This window comes from Theropithecus gelada, chromosome 4 (genome assembly GCF_003255815.1).
Source record: "Theropithecus gelada isolate Dixy chromosome 4, Tgel_1.0, whole genome shotgun sequence".
Lineage (NCBI taxonomy): Eukaryota > Metazoa > Chordata > Mammalia > Primates > Cercopithecidae > Theropithecus > Theropithecus gelada.
Window position 1 is genome coordinate 157,404,536 of NC_037671.1, and position 24,152 is coordinate 157,428,687.

At 40.0% G+C, this 24,152-nt stretch overlaps 1 protein-coding gene across 2 annotated transcripts; it reads right to left on the bottom strand.

Annotated features, from left to right (window-relative positions):
* Positions 1 to 3,576: 3,576 nt before the first annotated feature.
* Positions 3,577 to 23,685, bottom strand: VNN2 (vanin 2). Of its 2 annotated transcripts, XM_025382503.1 has the most exons (8): positions 23,609 to 23,685; positions 17,999 to 18,230; positions 17,744 to 17,874; positions 15,842 to 16,034; positions 12,432 to 12,720; positions 11,115 to 11,488; positions 9,715 to 9,885; positions 3,577 to 4,198 (listed from the first exon to the last, which is right to left on the bottom strand). In XM_025382503.1, exons 2-8 carry the CDS (start codon positions 18,209 to 18,211, stop codon positions 4,007 to 4,009), a joined length of 1,563 nt encoding a protein of 520 aa, XP_025238288.1. In that variant the 5' UTR covers positions 18,212 to 18,230; positions 23,609 to 23,685; the 3' UTR covers positions 3,577 to 4,006. The 2 variants fall into 2 exon arrangements, with proteins under 2 accessions (XP_025238288.1, XP_025238290.1); XM_025382505.1 differs by lacking the exons at positions 11,115 to 11,488; positions 12,432 to 12,720; positions 23,609 to 23,685 and having other exon boundaries at positions 17,999 to 18,335.
* Positions 23,686 to 24,152: the final 467 nt, after the last annotated feature.

Here is a 24,152-nt window from a genome sequence, read left to right on the forward strand (position 1 = left end):
CTGTTCCTTGTAGATTCCGGATATTGGACATTTGTCAGACGGATAGATTGCAAAAAAAATTTTTTTTTTTTGAGATGGAGTCTAGCTTTGTTGCCAGGCTGGAGTACAGTGACACAATCTCAGCTCACTGCCATCTCCGCCTGCTGGGTTCAAGCTATTCTCCTGCTTCAGCCTCTCGAGTAACTGGGATTACAGGCGTGCACCACCACACCCAGCTAATTTTTTTTTTTTTGTAGAAACAGGGTTTCACTATGTTACCCAGGATGGTCTCGATCTCCTGACCTCGTGATCCGCCTGCCTCGGCCTCCCCAAGTGCTGGGATTACAGGCATGAGCCACCACGCCCAGTCTGATTGCAAAATTTTTGTTTAAGTTCCTTGTAGATTCTGGATATTGAACTTTTGTCAGAAGGATAGATTGCAAAAATTTTCTTCCATTCCATGGTTTGTCTGTTCACTCTGATGATAGCTTCTTTGCTGTGAAGAAGCTCTTCAGTTTAATTAGATTCTATTTGTCAATTTTTGCTTTTGTTGCAATTGCTTTTGGTGTTTTTGTCGTGAAATCTTTGTTCGTGCCTATGTTCTGAATGGTACTGTCTAGATTTTCTTCTAGGGTTTTTATAGTTTTGGGTTTTACATCTAAGTTGTCAATCCATCTTCAGTTAATTTTTGTATAAGGTATAAGGAAGGGGTCCAGTTTCCATTGTCTGCATGTGGCTAGCCAGTTTTCCCAGAACCATTTATTAAATAGGGAATCCTTTCCCCATTACTTCTTTTTGTCCAGTTTGTCGAAGATCAGATGGTTGTAGATGTGCAGTATTTTTTTAATTCACTTCTGAAATGCAAAATGCAAAGTAACAAGGAAGCAAAGGTTTATAACATAACTGATCAAAGCTTTTAGCAGGGTTGTTCAATCCATATTGAAACAAAATAAGATGTCACAGAATTCTTGAAGACAGGTAAATTGAAATTAGTCAGTTCACTCTCGTTATTTTTCTCCTTTGACTTAGCTTCACGTGGTCTAGAAATTCTCAAAGAAATTGTTGATTTTTTTTTTTTTTTTTTTTGACACAAGATCTTGCTTTTTTGTCGGGGCTGGAGAGCAGTGGCGCGATCACAGCTCACTGCAGTTTTGACCTCAGAGGCTCAAGTGATCCTCCCACCTCAGCCTCCCAAGTAGCTGAGAACACAGCCACACACCACCACACCTGGCAGGCTTTTTGTATTTTTGGTACAGACAGGGTTTTACCATGTTGCTCAGGCTGGTCTTGAACTCCTGAGCTCAAGCAATCCTCCTGCCTCAGTTTCCCAAAGTATCAGGATTACAGGCATGTTTTCTTTCCCATTCCAAGTACTTTGTCTTATTTGCATACTCAAGAAATCCTCTTCACAGTTGTCCCTGTTTCTTTATCCAAATGTCTTCTCAGGAATGCCTTCATTGGAAGTAACTGTGTGTGGCTCAGTGTAAGTGTGTGAGTGTGGGTGTGGGTGTAATAACCATATTGACCTAAGCAGGCATCCAGTCTCAGATGTCTTTTAGAACATTATCACCTATGGACTCTCTTGGAATGATGGTCAGAATGGAGTTAGAAATGTAAAAAGAATTTAGGAAAGAGGCCAAAACAGAAAGAGTGCTGCCAGAAATCACCTGTACAGAGCAATGAGCTGACACTATGAAGATAGGTCAAAATGCAAAGAAAGTAGGAAGTAGGAGCAGTGCAATTGCAAAGCAGGTTGTGAGCATATCACAAAAATTATGGAAATAGATCATATCAAAGGGGGCAATGTCACAGAGTGGCAAAGGGAACAAAGAGAATGCATTGACCACTGTCTCAGTACTTAGTGCTTGGGATGTAGTAGGTGATCAATGCTTCCTGAATGAATGAAAGAAGGCTAAGTAGTGAGCCCTGAGAGAAGGCGGCTGCTGAGCCTGTGACTTTGTAATACAGGGGGCTGTAACCAGGAAGTTGTAAGAGAACATTTCAGGAAAAAAATCTAATGAAAGAAAATAGCAGAAAATAAGAGCTTTGTTTATTATCTGCAGAACCACAAGGGACTCAACAACTAACATGAAATTTTAAAATGGGATGAAAGATAGTTATCAAAGAAGTATTAAGGCTAAATGAAACTATGCTTGGGTTGTCTGATAAAATAAAATGTATGTGAGAAACGACTGCGGAGATGGGCTAAAATGTGTAATTTTGCAGTAGAGCATTAAGTGCTCTTTAATTTCCTTGGCACTTAGTGCTTTTGTTTTTTGTTTTTGTTTTTGTTTTTAACAAACTGAGGTACAGCTGACAGCTCCAAGCTTGGATCAGAACTGCCCCTTTCTGTGAAAGGAGCTCCTTGCTTGTATCTTACTCAAACCAGTTGGTTTAAGGTCAACTGTTGATTTTCAATCAACATCTAAACTTCTACAAGTGAAACATCATTGCCCAAGAGCCAAAATACATGCTGCAAAACCACTGCACAACATCTATCTTCCTCAAGCAAAACTTGGCAAATCTTAAATGTCCCATACTTCATGAAAAGAAAAAAAAGCCAGGAGTGGTGGCTCATGCCTGTCATCCCAGCACATCGGGAGGCCAAGGTGGGTGGATCACCTGAGGTCAGAAGATCGAGACCAGCCTAGCCAACATGACAAAACCCCATCTCTACTAAAAATACAAAAATTAGCTAGGCATGGTGATGGGTGCCTGTAATTCCAGCTACTTGGGAGGCTGAGGCAGGAGAATCACCTGAACCCAGGAGGCGGAGGTTGCAGTGAGCTGAACCCCCGCCATTGCACTCCAGCCTGGGTGACAGAGTGAGATTCTGTCTCAAAAAGAAAAGAAAAGAAAAAAGAAAAGAAAAGAAAAGAGAACATAAAACTTTTATGATTATACGATTTGGGCTATATACACAAATGCACATTCATTACAGCTTTAAAACTACCATCTTTGATGTCCCAGTGCTGAACATAGGGAATATGTATGCTCTTCTCAAAATTAAATACAAAATGTGGCTTAACTTCCATATCCCTTCTCTTAATAGTAACCACTAGATTATAAAAGGAATCTTATTTTCTAGTGTATTTTAGTAGAATATTAAAATCAAATCCATATGTGGGTTTATGACAATATGTAAAAACAAAAGATAAATGCTTCCATTGTGATCTTTTAATGTAAAAGTATTGAACTTAAAAATACTTTGGGACATAAAAATCAGAAAATAAATCTGAAAATTCAAAATCATTTATTTAATTTTAAGAGTATCTGAATTAAATGACCAATAACAAATATACTATTATACTTCAAGTAGCATGGAATATATGTATTTTGTAAAAAGTCAACCGAATGCTGAAAATAGTGTAACTTTTAATTGTCACGGTCTTTGTGTTATGAGATTTCTGCCTGCTAAATTATGCCATAGCTTTAAGGGAGGACAGTTGGGGCTATGAGTGCCCTGGGTCAGGTCTCCTTTGATACGAACTTGGAATAGCCATCAATTCTTCTAGCACTCAAAGCTACATTCACTGTAGAAATAAATGTCAACATTGCCTCTTGATTGGAAAGTAAACATTAGCACAGAAAACTAGGTGAATTCAAATTGTCTTTAATGTCAAACAGAATTCAGTCATAAACCTCTAAATTCCCATCATTACTATTCTCTTCAAGGGCACAGCTATGTTTGCCATGGCCCTGAAACTCCTCACTCTGCACCCTCCTATACATACAAACCCACACAAAGTCTCAAGCAAACGAGGCTGGAACTGCGGTCTGATCTTCATTTATCTGACCCAAACACCCAGGCTCTTTCCATTGTTCCACACTGCAACATTTCAGAGTAGCCAAAAAAATGGACAACATTATCATAAAACTTAAAAAACAATTATTGATGAGAAAAAATATTTAGAACTCACTGGTCTATACTACTGAAATAGCACTTCAAAATTTCTTAGTAAACTTGGGAAGCTGATAAGCACATTTAGCCAAGTATATGATGCAGAAACTGAATGATAGACATGCCCTATACCAATACAATATTTTGCAAAGCTATGATCATTATTAATATGAATATTAGCAGGTAAGTTATTGCTGAATTGCTGGTCCCACTTGAGCTGTGAAATGAGTCCTTTGTGTACCACCTCCCAAAGAGGGATACTGTTAGTATAGGCCCAGATGATCCATTCTTGTTTACCAAACGCCCATCTTTCAGCACCTAAAGAAAAGGTGGGAAAAGTACAGTCAGCTTTCTTAACATACAAGTTAAAAGCAAAGTAATCATTTTGAAACCATCCTAGATATAATATATAGTCAAGTCATTCCTGATTGAGGAGGATGCGGCAAGTAAACCAGGCAGGGGACAGCCACTTACTATATAATGAAGACTAGAGCAATTCGAGATGGCCCAAGATTTTAGTTTCAACAATCAAATGTAACCATTAATGGAAAGTCAAAATCAGCAGCAGCAATTCATTGAGTTCAATTATGTGCAAGACAATCAGGAACCAGAGAGGTATACATCACATCCTTCCCTCAAGAAGTTTAAGAGCTAATGGTGAAATGGAGTGGATTCTAAACATAAAGAGAGAAATCAGTTTATCAGTTTATCAGAGAAGAAAACAGGTAAGTGCTTAGGAGGTCTGAGAAGGAAAAACTGAACTGGTCTATTTCACAGAGTGGGACATAAGCTACCAGAAACCCAAGCTGTTAGGAATCTCTTTCTAGGGCTGTATGGTGAAGACATTGTGGGGAGTGGACATTGAATCAGCAAAGGCTCATTCTGAGACAGAAGTGTGTGTGACAGGTCAAGGCAATGTGAGTTCTCATTCTAGGTTGATTAGAACCGGTGGTGTGCTAGAGCTAGTGGTGCACAGGCTCATGAGAACAGATTGTTAAAGTTCCAAGAAATTTGACAGCTGGCTTTTAAACACAGCTACTTCCCCCCCCCGCCCCCCGCTTTTTTGAGATGGAGTCTTGCTCTGTCACCCAGGCTGGAGTGCAGCGGCACGATCTTGGCTCACTGCAAGCTCCACCTCCTGAGTTCAAGTGATTCTCCTGCCTCAGCCTCCCCGGTAGCTGGGATTACAGGGGCGTGCCACCAAGTCCAGCTAATTTTTGTATTTTTAGTAGAGACAGGTCTTCACCATGTTAACCAGGTTGGTCTCCAACTCCTGGCCTCAAATGATCCTCCCAACTCGGCCTCCCAAAGTGCTGGGATTACAGGCGTGAGTTATCAAGCTCTGCCAACAGATCCATTCTTGAAGCTGATCATGGTGGGAATATTGACACAATGAAAATTGGCAAATTCCATAAATCAGGGCTTTTTGTTTTCTACCTCAGGGAAGGAATTGTTAAAAGTTACATCACACCACTGGCTACAGCTGAAGATTAGTGAAGAAGAGAAGAAGGAATATGGTCAGAGGAAGGTGGAGATCAGACTGTGAAAGGCATGAATGACTAGATCTAGCCTGAAGCCACAGTGGAGTCTTCGTAAGAGAAGAATGTGTACAAAGCAATGAACAAGAGTAGAAGGAAACATGAATAGACAGTCAATAAACAGAAAAGAATAAAAGAAAATGAACCTGTTAGTTGCGGAAATGGAGTTGAAATGGAGAAGAAATTGAAAATTGGGAAATTGGTTGGAGTGGAGAAGAAATGGAAAATTGGGAAAATAGATGCTTTATAACTGGAAGAAGAAAATGACTAAATATCCTAGAAGATAACGATTGTACTTTACTGTTCACAAAGTGCCGTCACATGCATTATCATATCTGATCCTCACCAAACCAGTCAGGAAAATATTCTCTTCTATGAGTAGGAAATTCAGGGGTTAAGTGACTTTCCCAAGGTTATCTTTTTTTTTTTTTTTTTTTTTTGAGACGGAGTCCCGCTCTGTAGCCCAGGCTGGAGTGCAGTGGCCGGATCTCAGCTCACTGCAAGCTCCGCCTCCCGGGTTCACGCCATTCTCCGGCCTCAGCCTCCCGAGTAGCTGGGACTACAGGCGCCCGCCACCTCACCCGGCTAGTTTTTTGTATTTCTTAGTAGAGACGGGGTTTCACCGTGTTAGCCAGGATGGTCTCGATCTCCTGACCTCGTGATCCGCCCGTCTCGGCCTCCCAAAGTGCTGGGATTACAGGCTTGAGCCACCGCGCCCGACCTCCCAAGGTTATCTAACTAGTTAGTTACAGAGAACAGACTCTGCCAGTGCTTCTGATAATACACCAGAGTTGCTTAAGGTGCTAAAGCAAGATGTTTCCACATTTGTGGGCATGGTCAATAACACCACCCTTTTTACATAAAACTAAAGTGGTGGTGGGGGTTGAGGATATGCAATAAGTGTGTTGAAATCTCTGCCATAGTGATCCTCTAAGATAATGTGTAAATATTTACGGACAGAGTGTGCATCCATCAACAGAACTGAGAAGCTACTCAAGAAGCCATAGTGAGCATAACTGATGTAAAACACTTGCCATCTTCAATATTATGACTGCTCTCTCTAGAAACAACATATTCACAGAAGGGCCATGCCCTTCAAGGTCTCTAGAGAAAAGAAGCACTAAAAAACCCAAGAATGGGTTATTGGACTTTCTGGCTCTTTTTGAGAAAAGTAGGCACCTTAATCCTACATGGTCTTTAGATCACCAACCCTAAAGAGGAGAAACACATTGCCTCAGGCTTCCGTGGCTTCTTGGAAATCTTTTCCAAAAATGCCCAACTCCTTTTGTTTTAATTCTGCGCTCACAAAACAAATGGATCTATCATTTGTACTTTCGAGGGTATTTGCCAACGAAGAGTCTCCTTGACATACAGTTCATTGTTCCCAGCTAAGGGAACCTATTTTTTTAAATAACAAGTTGGTGTTCTCGCTTATCTATCTTGCAAGTTTGATTAGTATCTGTTCCTTAGAACCTGATGAACTTCAGTGAAAGTCATGCCACAGAGAATCTACACTTGTAAAATAAAGACTTGCCCCACCCTCACCATGATGCTCCCTCCAAGGGACTGCAATTCCAAAGACCCTCCCTGCCAGCTGTCACATGCCTCTTTCATCTATTTTTTGGTGTAATACAATCTATATCGCATTTCCTCCTTCTGCAAATGGGCTGGAGCAGGTGAGACAAGATCCAAATGATGATTATAGGTGCCCAATTTAAACGGTAGGTACTATGCCCCCCTTCCCTCCTTTCTTCCATTCAAGAAGGAGCCAGAGATGGGATACAGCATGACAAGTTCACAGAATCATTAAAAGTTGAGACCTACTGATACCACACTTACCCTGATGTAATTATTACACATTGCATGTCTGTATCAAAATATCTCCTGTAACACATAAATATATACACCTACTGTGTACCCAGAAAATTAAAAACAAGGCTGGGCATGCCTGTAATTCCAGAACTTTGGGAGGTTGAGGTGGCAGATCACTCGAGGTAAGGAGTTTGAGACCAGCCTGGCCAATGCGGTGAAATCCCATCTCCACTAAAAATACAAAAATTAGCTGGGCGTGGTGGCATGCACCTGTAGTCCCAGCTACTTATGAGACTGAGGCAGGAGAATCGCTTGAACCTGGGAGGCAGAGGCTGCAGTGAGCCGAGAATGCACCACTGCACTCCAGCCTGGGCGACACAGCGAGACTCCATCTCAAATAATAATAATAATAATAATTAAAAATAATAAAATTACATTTTTTTTAAGAGTTGAGATGTACAAATACTATGGAGTTAAGCACTTAAATGTGTATTCTCTTGTATCATTCTCTAACTCTTCTTAACTTCCTGAAGCCATTTGGGATGAAATTTTTAAAAGAAAGGAAGTAGCTATGGAATACATTATTTACGTTCTCCAATTCCTCATGCACTATCACCATCCACCTTCAAACACTTATGTGGTTCAGAATAAGAGTGAAATCATATTTCTGGCTTTGGATCTTTAAAACCTAGTTTGGAAAACTCTAGCATTTTTTGTCCTTCTCCCATGGATGAAGTAGTTTCATCAGGTGAATGTTCAGTCCTACTTTGGGACAATTCCTCAAAGAGAAAGAGTTCTGTGACTACAAGACGTGGAAAAAGTGTCAAAGTATTATCAGAAAATTAGATTGTGTGCTCAGTTTACATGTTCAGGCTTACAGGATATAATGCATCAATATGGCTAGACCCTATGTCCTCCTAAGTTTACCTTGGTGACCCTGATTTCCCTCTCTCATTTCCTTGAAGTGACCTCAGGTAGACGTTTATGTCAGTCCAGCCACCTTTTAGCTACTGGATTTTAGCCCGAGACTCCTTGCTGTAGATCTAATCATGATTTTCTGTAGTTGGTACTTTAGCTTTTATTCCAGCCTCAATTTCCTCATGAGATTCTACCTAAACAGGTTCTATGGCAGCAAAGGATTCCTGGTCTTTGGATTTTACAGCCTTAAGGCTATACCATATGTTAAATTGTTGGTTTCACAGAACTAAGTATTTTTGTAAGTACGATATATTCCACTCTGATAACACAGCAGATACAGATACATGACCATAAGCAATCTGCAATTTTAAAGACTTCGTTACTTGATGCCTTGATGGAATTAACTTGGACCCTATTTTACAGACCATGCAATGATTTCACCCTAGTTACTGAAACCCAGCCACTGTTTACCACAATTCAGAGAAAACATTAATATTCGAACCACTGGAGTTTGTGTATATATGCATGTATGTGAGTGTGTGCAAGTGTTGTACATTAACAGATATAAGCCTGCAGAGTCATAATTCTTATTTGAAGCCAGCTTAATTTGTGAATTAATTAGCTACAGTCACTATAATTTGTGAACAAATGCTGGATGCAGTGGTGCATGCCTTTAAGTCTTAGCTACTCAGGAGGCTGAGGCAGAAGGATTGCTTGAGCCCAGGAGTTTGAGGCTTCAGTGAGCTATGATCATGCCACTGCAGTCTAACCTGAGTGACAGAGGAAGACCCTGTTTCAAAATAAAAATGTGAAATAAATATTTGATTTTCTGTTTGTCTTCACATGTAACAAAAGGAAATTAAAAATCTATAAATAAATATTCTTCAGTGAATGGTATCTCAAACTCACAGTTCTAGATATGTTCTTTATTATATTCTTCCAATGAAGTGTCATCATTTTATAATTAGTTGTTATAAATTGAAAAAATGATCACAATATTTTCCCCTCCTTTACCCATGCATGTCCTTTTGCCATGTGATTTTATAGCTCTTCCCATTGAGAGGTCTGAGTCCTTTATTTCCCTACCGCTTGAATCAACATTGCTCCTGTAACTTCCTGTGTTGATGCAACATTTGCAAACATGGTGCAAGCAGAGACTTGCAAAGAACTTGCCCATTGTGTTTTTTTTTTCTCTTGATGCTTCTGGACTCATTAAGCTAACATTTGAACAAGCTCAGGTCTGCTGAAAGATGAGAGACCACAGGGAGAGATGGCCTTAATATAGCTGTCCAGGACAAAGCAATCACAAACTGGTCAGTCCTAGTCAACCCACTAGCCAATGGCAGACATATTGAGCCCAGCCAGCATCAACTGAGCCTATCTCAAACCAGAAAAACAGCCTAGCTACACCAAGTTCAAATTGCCAACCCACAGAATCAGGGTTAAGAAATGGTTTTGAGGAAATTTGTTACACAGCAGAAGTTAACCAGCAGAGTGGCTATAGCTTGTTTTACTTGACTTCAGAGAACATATAAAATGAAAATACTCTTATAAAAATCCTCTTACTTCAAATTTTCCAGGTGACAGATGAATTTCAGTAAGTAGAACTTCAGGAAAAACATACTTTGTTCCAAATGTGCCACTGAGGGAGAACATTTCAAATCTTGTAGAAGCAGTTTCTACTGGCCGTCCACAAGTTGTCAAATCAGTAGTTTTGCACTTCAGCATTGTGCAAACCTATGTGGAACAAACGCAGATAAAACACAATGCCTTACATCGATGTTACTTGTACCAGAAATGTTACCTTAGTTTTTAACCACGCGAAGCAAACATTATCTTTCTCTGAAAAGGGATTTGGATCACGTTTCTTGTAATTAACTACTTTATTAAAAATGGCAAGTGATTTGAGAATCAACCTACTTCCTAGATAGCAAGTGGATTAACAGAAAGAAGTCAGTTTAGAATTAGAGTTAAACCATTAATTTGGTATGTCAGATGATGGCACTGAGCTCAATGAAGCGGAGGTCTTTGGGCAACAATAGTACTGAAGCTGAAAGGATATTAAATTTTTTCCACCCCTGAATCTCACCTGTCTTTCTAATCCTTTTCTTCAGAAGAAGGCAGTGGGCACGGAGTATAATAGGAAAATACAAATTCAGAGCCAACATTCTATAAAATGTGTTCATCTTTAAAATTTGTCATTTGAAAGCAATACAAGGCCAGATGTGGTGGTTCACACATGTTATCCCAGCACTTTGGGAGGCCAAGGCAGTCGGATCACCAGAGGTGAGGAGTTCGAGACTAGCCTGGCCAACATGGTGAAACCCTGTCTCTACTAAAAATAGATCCAGGTATGGTGGCATATGCCTGTAGTCCCAGCTACTCAGGAGGCTGAGGCAAGAGAATCGCTTGAACCTGGAAAGCAGAGGTTGCAGTAAGCCGAGATCATGCTACTGCACTCCAACCTGGCAACAGAGTGAGACTCTGTCTCAAAAAAAAAAAAGAAAGAAAGCTGTACAAAAACTGGGATATCTGATTAGAAGAGAAACTAAGATAAAAGTAATATCCCTATTTACTGTTAGTTTTGCAAGTGAAAATAAAACTGTTCATAATTCAGATATGTTGGCAAGCCCAGTTAAGGAAGTCTTCCTGATGTTCACAATAGGCTGGTTTATTTGTCAAATAGAAAGTCATCACGGTTTGGTTAATAATTTTTTAAACATGCTAAAAGCAAGCAATAAGATTATACTTAATTCCCATTGCAAATATTTTATCCTAGTGTATGTACGTGTATAAATGCACCTGTGTGTGTGTGTGTGTGTGTGTGTGTGTGTGTGTGTGTGTGTGTTGTCATCAATGCATGGAGTCAAGCCAAGGAAAAGCACCTGGTTTTCTGGAACAAATATAAAAAGTTGACCTGGAATTTACCTTTCACTTGAACTCCCTTTCATTTGAACTGAGATTACCTGCCAGTACTCTCTTCTCCTTCGGCCATGCAATCCTGTGAAAGCTCCTAGAACGTACACTTCATTCTCTTCTTTTTGTAACATTCTGTAGCTTAAATGACAGCAAAGCTCCTTTTGACAGACTGTAAGATTTCCTGCATTTTCAAAAAGTTCTGTGAAGTTGAACCCGTCCCGGGAAATAAATCCCCTAAAAGTGCTTTTCTGTACTGGAAATGGTTTGATGGTGGTGGCATAGGCACTCCAATTCACAGCTGTTGGGGGGTCAGGCGAGGGTAGGTGGTGTGAATCCACCTCCGAAAGGAGGAGTTTTCCCGACTCTGTCTTCATGTCATAATGATACACTTTGGGACCGTTTGGTGCGTAAATACCACTTCCTGTGAATGAAAGACAGGTCTTCTAAAAACAACACACACAAAAAAACCAACACTGCCAATTTCCCCATCAGAACTGAGCATGTGGTCATGCCACCATATTAGTCACAATGAGAGAGCATGCATACTTCTAATCGCACTGAACACCTAACTACTTCTATTCTCTATTGGAAGAGATTAAAACAAACATTCCTTGGTCTCATTTCAATTAAACCTTAAATATAATCGCATTATTTATTAGCATTATGGCAAATTAAACCAACTACAAAAATCTTTGTAGTCAGGAGTTCCTGAAAGGTGGGGAAAGGGAATAAAAATTCTCCCCTGTTCCTCATTGTGGTGGTTTTCAAATATATCCAAAAATTCCTTAACACTCTTCTTTCCGGTGGGAGGATCTAATGCCTTTCCCCTTGAATGTGGGCTGGACTTAGTGACTCACTTCCATTGAACAGAACATGGCAGAAGTGATGGTGGGTAACTAGTCATAAACAGCAATGTGGCTTCCTCCCTTTTCTCTCTTGTCCCCTCTCTTTAATTGCTCTAGAGGAAGACAGCAGCCGTGTCATGAGGATATGCCACGCAGCCCTATGAGGAGGCAAAGGGAAAGATGCAGAGGCTTCCATGGCCACTGAGGAAAGTAGAAGCTGGGTAGCGTTTGGCAAATTACTTGCACTCTCCGTATCTCAATTTTCTCATCTGCAAAATTGGGATGACACTAACTATCTCATGTAATTATTGTAATAATTAAATGAATAATACACATAAAGGTCTTGGTATAACCATAGGTTATAATCAACTGCTAGCTTTTATTTTCTATTGTGAAACGATGACAAACACAGTAAGGAGTTCCGACAAAGAAGCCAAAAATTAATACAGGTCATATCTGAGGCATTCATTTCTCTGCACTTAAAAATAGAAGATGAAACCTAACCTGGTCATGAATTACCTGTCATATTTAGGCTGACATGATGTATATTGGCCGCAAGAAGATTAACTCCCATTCCCATTGCCCAAGCTGAATGGAATTCAATAGCTGTCAAAAGGGGCAAAACATTCGTCCAGGCTGTGGGAAACAGTATGGTGTCCACATGGAAATCTTTCACCAGGATAACAGCGGGATCATAGAAGAATATATCAAAGCACGTGAAAATGCCAAACCTTCCAAATGTGGTGTTGAAAGTCACCAACTCCGGCTTTTCAGGGACATCAAACTGAGGCTCAGCGTACAGGTGGTACTATAACAAATGGATAGGAGAAAACTAGTAAAGCCTTGTTTGTTGAAGAGATGACTCATAAAAACCCTCCAAGTTGGTAATACATTTGGCTATGGTCAACTGCAGGGAATCTCCTAGGAAGTGGATAAATCTGGCAATTGGAAGGAAATTTCTAAGGAAAATGTGGAGGAATATGTAACATATGTCTATAGCATCTCTCTCATCTCCTCTCTCTCCTTTCTCTCTCTGTCTGTCTCTCTCAGTTAAGAGCAAAATACCGTCCCATAAACCCCAAAGTATATAAGCTTCTTTTTATTTTATTTTATTTTGTTTTATTTTTCTGAGACGGAGTTTCACTCTATCACCCAGGATGGAGTACTGTGGCATGATGCAACCTCCATCTCCTGGGTTCAAACGATTCTCCTGCATCAGCCTCCCAAGTAGCTGGGATTACAGGCATATGCCACAATGCCCGGTTAATTTTTTTGTATTTTTAATGGAGACGGGGTTTCACCGTGTCAGCCAGGATGATCTTGATCTCCTGACCTCATGATCTGCCCACCTGGGCCTCCTAAAGTGCTGGGATTACAGGCATGAGCCACCATGCCCAGCCCTATAAGCTTCTTAAAAGTTAAAAGTCATGCATTATTCTTCTTTGAATCCTTGGTACCTAGAAATGTAATGTTAATAGATGCATAATAAATATCTATGAGTCAGGTTAAAGATGCCATCTCTCTCTTTAGTGTTCCATCCAAAGTAATCTCAGTGACACTTACCCACCTTTCAAAATTACCATAGAAAAGAAATGTATTTAATTGCCCTGATTCCTTCCAGGTAAACTAAAAAAAAACTTAGTCTAATATAATAATTGGGGTCAACAGTTAATAAAATGGTCTGCAATCTAGGAAATGCTGAGGGTTCAGAAAGAGACTATTAAAATCTCTCTAAATTTATTTTATATCTAAAAAATAGAAAAGAAATTGAACTTTACTATTATTTTAAGAATTGACAGGCCAGGCGAGGTGGCTCATGCCTGTAATCCCAGCACTTTGGGAGGCCAAGGCAGGCAGATCACTTGAGGCCAGGAGCTCAAGATCAGCCTAGCCAACATGGTGAAACCCCGTCTCTACTAAAAAATCCAAAACTTAGCCGGGTGTAGTGGTGTGCACCTGTAATCCCAGCTACTCAGGAGGCTGAGGCAGGAGAATTGGTTGAATCCAGGAGTCAGAGCCTGCAGTGAGCTGAGATCGTGCCCCGCACTCCAGCCCGAGTGACAGAGCCGGATTCTGCCTCAAAAAAAAAAAAAAAAAAAAAGAATTGATTGAAAAAGATATTCTCATTAGATTCACATATGTCAGAGGTCATAGGTTACAAACGGTCCCTGAGGTACCCACATGGAAGAGTGAGAGCCTCTCAACTTAGACAGGTGACCGCAGGTTCCTTGCTAGTCTGTCCACATTCAGTGCACTGTGCCATCCTGCACGTTACAGAATGGAAGACCAGCTTCAAATGATTACTGCAAAGAAACTGCATTGAAAGATAATACAAACAATGCAAACAATCTCCCAAGCAAGAAAATGGAAGTAGTGACATTTCTATTTTTACTATGAGACACATTTTAAGAAGAAAGTGAAGTGCAGTGATATATATGAAAAGAAGTTGTCAAAATCCACAAAATGATGAAGAAAGCATTTTGAAATTGTTATACTTTATAAATACACACACAAGAATACATATATTGAGGACTTATGTTAACAATTTTTTCCAATGGGGGTCCATGATCAAAATAATTTGAAAACCATTGGTTTAACATCGCTCCTCTTAATTAATATTTATATTTTAACTGAAACTGCCAGGAGATAATGTCTCCACTCCAAAGATTCTGAGGCTACAATTTAAGATGCTTAGAAAACATCTGGAAGCAGAGAAGGGACATTCACACTGCCTGTACATCACACATATCCATTCAAAAGGCCAGCCTTCTCCCCTACCTAGTTTAGTATCAAATTATGACTTAAAGGTTATTTGATTCTTTTTTTCAATTCAGAGTTTAAAGTAAACATTTATGGTTTGAGCTTAAATCTATAAAATGGTAATTAAATTAGCTGGTGTAGAAAATAGGGTATTTTATGATTTGATAGCAAATTAACTTATATGAAGTTGAGTCATACAATTTTGAAACATCTTTATACCATTTCAATATTAAATAGTATTTAGATTATGGTTGTGCTCGGTGGTTTACGCCTCTAATCTCAGCATTTTGGGAGGCCAAGGTGGCAGGACTGCTTGAGGTGAGGAGTTCAAGGACAGCCTGGGCAATATCTTTATCTCAGCACATGCCTTTAATCTCAGCTACTTGGGAGACTGAGGCAGGAGGATCGCTAGAGCCCAGGAGTTTGGGGTTAACAGTGAGCCGTGATGGCTCCACTGCACTCCAGCCTGGGCAACAGTGAGACCCTGTCTCTAAAAAATAAAATAAAATTATTGAAATAGTGCCCAGATTATAGTCACCTTAGTATTTGTTTTATATTAAAATTATTTGTTTTATATGTGCAAAAAGTTTATCTCAATCCTGGACCATTATGACACTTTTTTTTTTTAACAGTTCTCTGTCTACATGATTTTCCAGAGTAGTTTTTTCCAAAGTGTCATTTTCTTTTTTCTTTTTTCTTTTTTCCTTTTTTTTTTTTTTTTTTTTTTGAAAGTCTCCCTCTGTCACCCAGGCTGGAGTACAGTGATACAATCTCGGCTCACTGCAGCCTCTGCTTCCTGGGTTCAAGCAAGTTTCCTGCTTTAGCCTCCCACATAACTGGGACTATAGGCATGTGCCATCATGCCCAGCTAATTTTTGTATTTTTTAGTAGAGACGGGGTTTCACTATGTTGACCAGGCTGGTCTCAAATTCCTGACCTCAAGAGATCCACCTACCTCAAGCCTCCCAAAGTGCTGGGCTTACAGGCATAAGCCACCATGCCTGGCCCAAAGTGAAATTTTCTTTATTGCCCACTTTCTAAAACAAAACAAACAAAACAAAAGCCCTTTAGTAATATTGTATCATACAGGGAATGAAAGTCAAAATCCTAAACCCAGCATTGACCACTCACGACATGCTCCGTTTCACACATCCGCCCCTCTCTCTTACCTTATGGTAACGTGCCACGAGTTTTCCTTCTGGATTATACACCACATTGGTATTGTATTGAAAGTAGCCATTGGGAGGACATGTGGAGTGACGGGAATTACATGGCTTTTTGTCCCCCAAATTTGCCAAGACATAGATAGAGTTGTTCTTGGCCAAGCAGCTGAGTCTTGCTTGCACTGGTGTGTGACCAAATCTAAATCAAATTATAATTAAGACATTTCAATTTTTTAAAAAAATATTTTAGTCACTTCATACAGAGACAATAATAACTGTAACCACTTAAGTGGAACTTAAGTCAATACAAAAACTACGCATAAAAATATCCTATTTTAAAAGCCACAGATGATGACTTACACTTGATGAATACTTCCCATACCATATCTGTTGCTCCAGAAATTCATTACTCAGTCTCCTGCCTCATCAAGGATCTCCTCGCTACTGAAACATCCCATCAGCATGAAATATCCTCTAGTACCTCCCATCTTTAAAAAATAAAATTAAGGCCGGGCGCGGTGGCTCAAGCCTGTAATCCCAGCACTTTGGGAGGCCGAGACGGGCGGATCACGAGGTCGGGAGATCGAGACCATCCTGGCTAACACGGTGAAACCCCGTCTCTACTAAGAAATAGAAAAAACTAGCCGGGCGAGGTGGCGGGCGCCTGTAGTCCCAGCTACTCGGGAGGCTGAGGCAGGAGAATGGCGTGAACCCGGGAGGCGGAGCTTGCAGTGAGCTGAGATCCGGCCACTGCACTCCAGCCTGGGCGACAGAGCGAGACTCTGTCTCAAAAAAAAAAAAAAAAAAAAAAAAAAAAAAAATAAAATAAAATTAAAACCTCTTTTGACCATTCCAAACATGCCCTTCCAAATATTGCTTTAATCCTCAGCTCTCCCTTAAAGCAAAACTCCTCAAAAGATCAGTCCCTCTTGCCTTTGCCAGTTCCTCCTCTCCCATTCTCTTTTAGAGCACTCCAACTTTTATCTCTATCACCCAAGCTGTTACTAATGCCAGCAGCGGCCCCCACATTTTACCTGATCTCATCTTGACTTTTCAACAGCAGTTGGCACAGTTAATTACACCTCCTCCTGGAAACACCTCACTTTATTGGACCCACCCTCTCATTTTCCTATTTATTGGTTGCTCTTCTTCGACTCTTCTGCTGGTTCCTCCTTTTCTCCCGAATCTAACCACTGGAATTTCCTAAGGCTCAAGCTTCATACCTATACTCTTCGCTAACTCACTTCCACAGGGGAACTCATCACGGTGTTTGAAACCATCTATATGCTGACGTTTGATCTTCTATCTCCAGATATAATTTTGTCTTTTCATGCCAGACTTGTCTGTGCAACTGCCAGGTTGACATCTCCAGGATGACAGTAGGACTTAGATTTTTAATATATATTAGAAGGTTTCTAGATAATTGTTTCCCAGGAAAATTAGCTTTGTGAGCCTAGGGAAACACAGTTTCAAAGCATAAGATCTTATGATTCACTTGAAAATACATGGTGAAATCTTTCTGCCTAGGAAGCAACTCTGGGATGGAGAGACTCTATGACACTGAAAGGGTGTCCCCTCAGCAGAGGCCTTGGAATGTATTCCTAACACAATCCACTGTCTACTTCAGAAATTAAGTTGCTACTTGTATCTGTGAGATCCTCTTCCCTTAGTTTTTCTTGCAGTAATACCCTATTTACATATTTTCTCAAAATTTAATAAAAATGTTTAATCACAAATGATTGTTAAATAGTATCTAAGTATAAGTTTTTAAAATCTGACAAATATTGAGATAAATATAACCATAACATATACCACATATAGGATAATTCAAGAGCAATCATTTTGCTTTGTGAACATGCACGTTTTAGAGAGTTACTTTTGCACAAAAGACTAAGATAGTTAAAATACCTGTGGGAGTCTTGACAAGGAATCCAGTTCACCTGAGGGTCTGGGATATCCTCCAGATAAGGGAAAACAGTTTCCCTGGTAAATTCCCATCCATAAAGTGCATCTTCTGGAGTCACAATGATTCGAGCACCCTGTTCACAACAAGTGAAATAAAAACGATTTTTCCATGTACAACACAGACAATTCAACCCTCTCATCTTCCACCAGTTCCCGTGCCCCTCGCAAACATTATGATTAGCAGAAATAAGAGAATACCTGCTCGGCTGCCTTCTTGATCGCTCTCTCAAGAATGTCTATATTCTTGTTCATGAGATTCAAGGCATCCTCCTGAGAAACAGGTGTTTTTGTTCTATTTGGCAAAATGACAGCATGTTCATACACTGCAGCCATAAAACTGTCCTGAGTACCAACCTGCAGGGTTATTAGGGCAAAAACTGCCACAAAGGTTGGAAAAGAGGAAGTGACCATGGCCAAGGTTTAGTGATTTCTGAAAGTAAAATAACATTCACATAGTATTTATAGAGGGAAGAATGTTTGCATAACATGTGGCTGCCAGTTACTGGTCTTTTACTCTATCATCCTTTTTTTTTTTTTTTTTTTTTTTTTTTGAGGCAGAGTTTGCTCTGTCGCCTAGGCTGGAGTGTAGTGGAGCAATCTCAGCTCACTGTAACCTCCGCCTCCCAGGTTCAAGTGATTGTCCTTCCTCAGTCTCCCGAGCAGCTAGGACTGTAGGCGCACACCACCACACTCAGCTAATTTTTGTATTTTTAGTAGAGACGGGGCTTCACCATTTTGGACAGGTTGGTCTCGAACTCCTGACCTCGTGGTCCATCCATCTCGGCCTCCCAAAGTGCTGGGATTATAGGCGTGAGCCACCGCACCTGGCCTAATTTATAATCTTAAAGAACACAATATGTCTGACCACTTTTAAAGAAAGAAAAATTGCAGTTCATTTAAGACAATCAGAAAGTATTACAGGGATTGAACAGCATGTACTATTAAGATTTAATATTGAATTTCCAAAAGACACCCGAATTCAAATACAGAACAATTCCAGCTTTTATTAGTAGAAACTCATAACTAAATTAACTCTCATGTAAAAAAATCACATCACAACAAATATCTCGTTTATTAAATTTAAAAATTGACAACAATTTTTTTGGTTCTGTTGAGTCACTAACATCGTATTTATTTTTAGATGAGGGGGAAAAAATTAAATACTTACTACTAGGAAAATGTATCACAGAACAATATTGAGAACAAAATTTACCCAAATCTATACTCTGACTTATTTATTGCTGTTAAGGACTGAAAACATGTGCTCCAGAAAAGCAGGATTTTGTGTCTGGTTTGTTCATTGCTGTATAGTTAGTGCCTATAGCACCAATACCCCCAGGCACCTAGGCCAGAGGAGGACTCTCTGCTCAGGGGCCCCAGACCTCAGGAGACTCTGCTTCTTTCCTTCTTTCTCTCCTTCACCCTTCCCTCCCCCTCCTCCCCCTACTCCTCCTCCTCCTCTTCCTCCTTCTTCTTCCTCCCTCCCCACCCACTGCTTTGAAGGAAGATACCACGGAAGGGGAAGTGTCCAGGACTGATGATAAAGATCATCTGAGTTGTAATAAAGAGAAGATGTAAGTTTCATTTTTGTTAGCAGCAAATAATAACAATGAGTTTAAAAACAATGCTAACAGGTCAGATGCGGTGGCTCACGCCTGTAATCCCAGCACTTTGGGAGGCCGAGGCAGGCAGATCACCTGAGGTCAGGAGTTCATGACCAGCCTGGCCAACATAGTGAAACCCCGTCTCTACTGAAAACACAGAAAGTAGCCGGACGTGGTGGTGGGTGCCTGTAATCCCAGCTACTTGGGAGGCTGAGGCAGGAGAATTGCTGGAACCCGGGAGGCAGAGGTTGCAGTGAGCTGAGATCACAGCATTGCGCTCCAGAAAAAAACCTTAACAACAAATACAGGATGTGATCTTGGATGCCTTCTTAGGACATCAGTATTCTCCCTTCCCCAGGCCCAATCCTACCAGATAAAAGGTTTGTTTTGTGTTTATCCAGTCCTTTGGTAAAAGTCACAGAAATGCTTTTAGACAGCATAGAAGAGTCAGTACAAATAAACAAAGTTTATTCTGTGCTTTACTTCATACTGAGGTAAATTCTTTGTTAAGAATGGGGCCTAGGGGCTATAAATAAGATCTGCTCATATTTTCTGCTTTGAATAGAAGTTTCTATTAAAGGAATAACTTTTCTTATCTCTATAGAGCAGAAAACTAAAAATAATTTCAGGAAAAATGGTCAAACCCTTTTGTGGAAAATGCAAAGGGATAGATATTTTTATGAATTTTTAGCAGATTGTATAACAGACTTAGTATACAACCATACTACATAGTGTATATATAATTAGTAAATTAGCATAGGTGATTGGTGTATAATAGATTATGAGTGCCGTTAGAGTTTAGAAATCATGTAACCCAAATGCCCACTTATTACAGGATAGCAATTTGAGGCATAGAGAGCTAGAGTGACAGAGCAGGATGTGCTGCTTCTCATTCCTGATTCCAGAGTCTTTCTTTTATACCCAAAACAGCACACGTGTCTATGCTCTGTTTTAATGTCTGCAACTGAGTGTCTGAACACTCGTGTCTTTGGGGTTATTTTTTGGTGTTTGTTTTTTTGTTTTGAGACAGAGTCTTGCTCTGTTGCTTAGGCTGGAGTGCAGTGATATGATCATGATTCACTTCAGCCTCCACCTCCTGGACTCAAGTGAGTCCACCTCAGCCTTCCTAGCAGCTGGAATGCCAGGTATGCACCAACATGTCAGGCTAATTTTTGTTATTTTTTGTAGAGAGGGAGTTTTACCATGTTGCCCAGGCTTGTTTCAAACTCCTGGGCTCAAGCAATCCACCCACTTTGGCTTCCAAAAGTGGTGAGATTATAGGTGTGAGCCACCGAAGCCAGCCACTCATGTCTTTTAAAGAATCCAATTCAAAATGATCACCTTAGGAAGACGATAGGCAAATGTGCTAAGTGCTAAAGAAATTTCTGATGCAGTTGATGCCTAACAAAAACAACAAAGCTCTTCCATCTCCGTAAGTACAATTTTGGCCATGACCTACCTTCATTGATCTAGTATCACCAATTAGTAATACTTCCTTATCTCTTTTGCTTGGAAGTAGTCAGGTAAGCTGATGGTAGGGACTTAACAGTTTTAAAATTTTGGCAGTAGAAGTGGGGACAATCATATCTGTTATTGTGTTCCCAAATCTGGATGTTTTTCTCTGTCCTTGGCTGTAAAAGATAGAAATGATGTTGATTAGAGTTTTGTTTTTTGTTTATTTGTTTGTTTGGCTAACAGGGAAAGGGAAAATCACTTCTGATATAAAATCAAGATGACCAAATTCCCTCCTTTGTTTTTTTATTTGCAGCATCCAAAAATTGTCTCATAGAAACTGAGAATCTGAGTAACAAAGGTAATTGCAAAAAAGAACCACAAGTTAGTAAATTAAGGAGCAATTTAAATATAGGAAAATCCCTGAGATGTAAAGAAAACATTTGCCATAGAGGTCATTGATGTTGTTTTAAATCTTCAGAAGTAAAAAACCAAATTCAGGACATACAATTTCAAGAGTTGACTTTTCATAAAGATGATTGATCAGATAAGGCTTAACATTTTTAGTTTAACTGAGTTATAAATTAAAGTAAGGTTATTTTTGCCACAGGGAACATTGATTAATTGTAATTTACTGCTAAAAGAGCCTGCTTCATAATTTGTCATTTTGTGATTAATGAACTTAGCTAAAAGGGTAAAAAGTTAAAATCAATTAAAAATTATTTGGTCAAAGAGTCACTATAAAAAACAGTAACTGGGTGGGCGCAGTGGCTCATGGCTGTAATCCCAGCACTTTGGGAGGCCGAGGCAGGCGAATCATTTGAGGTCAGGAGTTTCGAGTCCAGCCTGTCTGACATGGTGAAACCCAGTCTCTACTACAAATATAAAAACTAGCTGGGCATGGTGGCAGATACCTGTGATCCCAGCTACTCGGGAGGCTGAGGCGGGAGAATTGCTTGAACCCAGGAGGCAGAGGTTGCAGTGAGCCGAGATCGCGCCATTGCACTCCAGCCTGGGTGACAGAGTGAGACTCTGTCTCAAAAATAAAGAACAAACAAACAAATGAAAAACAGTAATAGCTCAAATATTTGTTTCTAATTGTGAATCTGATCATCTGTTAGAATAATATTCAATTGGGCTAGGTTTTAAGTCTGTAATTTTAAAAACCTCATTTTTTTCCCACTTTCTCAAGAGTAAGTATAGAGGTGTAGTTTCCGCTTTGCACCACTTCTTTGGACCTCTATTTCTCATCTAAACATTTAGGTAATCATACCTGCTCTATCTCCTAAAGATGCATGAAAGTCCTCTGTAAGACTATGATGCAGATGACAATAATTAACAAAAGTGAGTGACTATTTAGTAATATAATATCCTGACTGCTTAATATTATTTCATTGTTAGACCCACAGAACTACTGTTGTTCAATTAAAATTCTAGTCTATTTGGATGACCGTGCTGAAGAACTGCTGGAATGAAATGGGGTTGACAGGGTACCTGCATCAACTCCTGATTCATGCTAAACCCAGTGTGGTAGAAGAACTCTAGTGGGGTAGCACAGGCGAAACAAGAAAACCAAGGAACTCAACCCCAGGAAGGAGAGGAGCTGCTCCAGGCTCTGACACTGGCTGCTGGACTTCCTGTTCTATCCCTTTTCCTGGATGCAAAATGACCAGTGAACTGAGAAACAAAGAGTGGGAAATAGCATGTATCATTATCAATAACATTCTCATAGGCAGCAAGGGTGACGTGTCAAAATAAGAATAAGAAGCAACAAGAGACAGAAAAGCCAGGCTCCAATGTTAAAACTGTTTCTCTTAATATTGTATACCAAAAAAGTACAATACTGTATCCAAAAAAAGTACTTAATGGCAAAGAAAAACGTTTCTGTCCCTACACCATTAGAGTATTGCATATGGCTTTAGCGAGACTGAGTCAGCCCCTGTAAAAGGAAAGGTTGGCTTGAAGAGAACTAGCTTGCATTTTAGCCATCTTTGGGGGCCAGGTCTCATTCAGATGAGGTAATGCTCCAGCTTTAGAGTTCAGTGCTTCAGATAGCTAACGAACACTGCTGAAATCAAGAGAAAATCTGAGAGGGTAATGATATATCACAGCCTTGGATTCTCTGAAAGCACTACTAGATGGAAATGCTTGTGCCACATGAAATTGCCAATCATCACTGCTTTCGACCTAGCAAAAGTAATTGCACATGGTTCAACCAGCATGTCTGTTTTCCTCTCTCAGAAACTTAGGGCTGAAGTTGCAGAAGTCCCTTTGGGTTAGTAACATCCTCCCCTACCTTCCGACAGCTCCTGCTTCCTTAAAATAAAATATTAACAATATTAATATCATAGTTCTACCCACTATGCCAGTCTATTAACTCTGCCAAAAGTTTCTTGCATTCACCAGCAGGTCCTTTTAAAAAATCAAAAATTCTCTTGATTGAATTAAAAGCTTTTGGTAAAGTCGGGATGACTGTCACCACGGAAATACATCCACAGGAACTGGATCCAAGTCACTTGTTGATTTCTGTAGGCAGTTGGAGAGACATGCGTTTGAAAGGGTATGGTACGAAAATAACATGGAAATCTCAGACATGAAAAAAATAAAAAGATAGATTAAAAATAGAAAAGTTTATGTTTTATTGAGCAATATGAGAATGTCACAGCAATTCACCAATAATGCCCCTTGTTTATTTTCAAGTGAACAAGGAAGCAAAGAAAAATAAAGTTTGCAACCCAAGATAACTACTTACAGCTTCAGTCAAGGGAGAGCCTTCCACTCCTGTGGACCTCAGCTGCTTTCCTTTCCAAGGCCCCTGCTCCTCCAGTCACCCCTGGTGACTTCCTGTTTTGGTTTCACTTTCTGGGTGGGCTGTACCCTCTGAGATGACAGAGAGGAGTCCCAGCAGTCACTGGTTCAAGGATGCTGCATCTTCAGTCAGACGCCAGGAGAAGGAGTGTCTATTTTATTCTAGCCTGGCAATTCTCATTCCTGAGCTTTTCTTTCAAGGAGCTGTATGGGCCAGATGACACAGGCCAAGAGCATTGACACAATTTCTACTGAACGAAGCTCAGCAGAAGAACCACAGCTATAGAATCAGGAGATTCTCTAGCCTATAAAGCCTAAGTTGACTCTTATATTCATGGCGTAGTCTTTCTCTTTAGCACATTATTCTTGTACTGTAACGCAGATCCCACTCTAGACTGTCCTTCAAACTAGAGAGAACTAAATTGTGTATTATCCTGCATCTAGTTATGGTGAGTTTTTTTCTCACTGTAAGTTATAAGGGTCATGGT

Excerpts from the sequence above, each read along its gene's own strand:
- VNN2 (XM_025382503.1), bottom strand. The coding sequence starts at position 18,211 with ATGGTCACTTCCTCTTTTCCAACCTTTGTGGCAGTTTTTGCCCTAATA. Across the intron at positions 12,721-15,841 it reads TCGTGGCACGTTACCATAAG|TACCACCTGTACGCTGAGCC; the intron begins GTAAGAGAGAGG and ends CATTTGTTATAG. Across the intron at positions 4,199-9,714 it reads TGTCACCTGGAAAATTTGAA|GTGCTGAAAGATGGGCGTTT; the intron begins GTAAGAGGATTT and ends CCTTTTCTTTAG.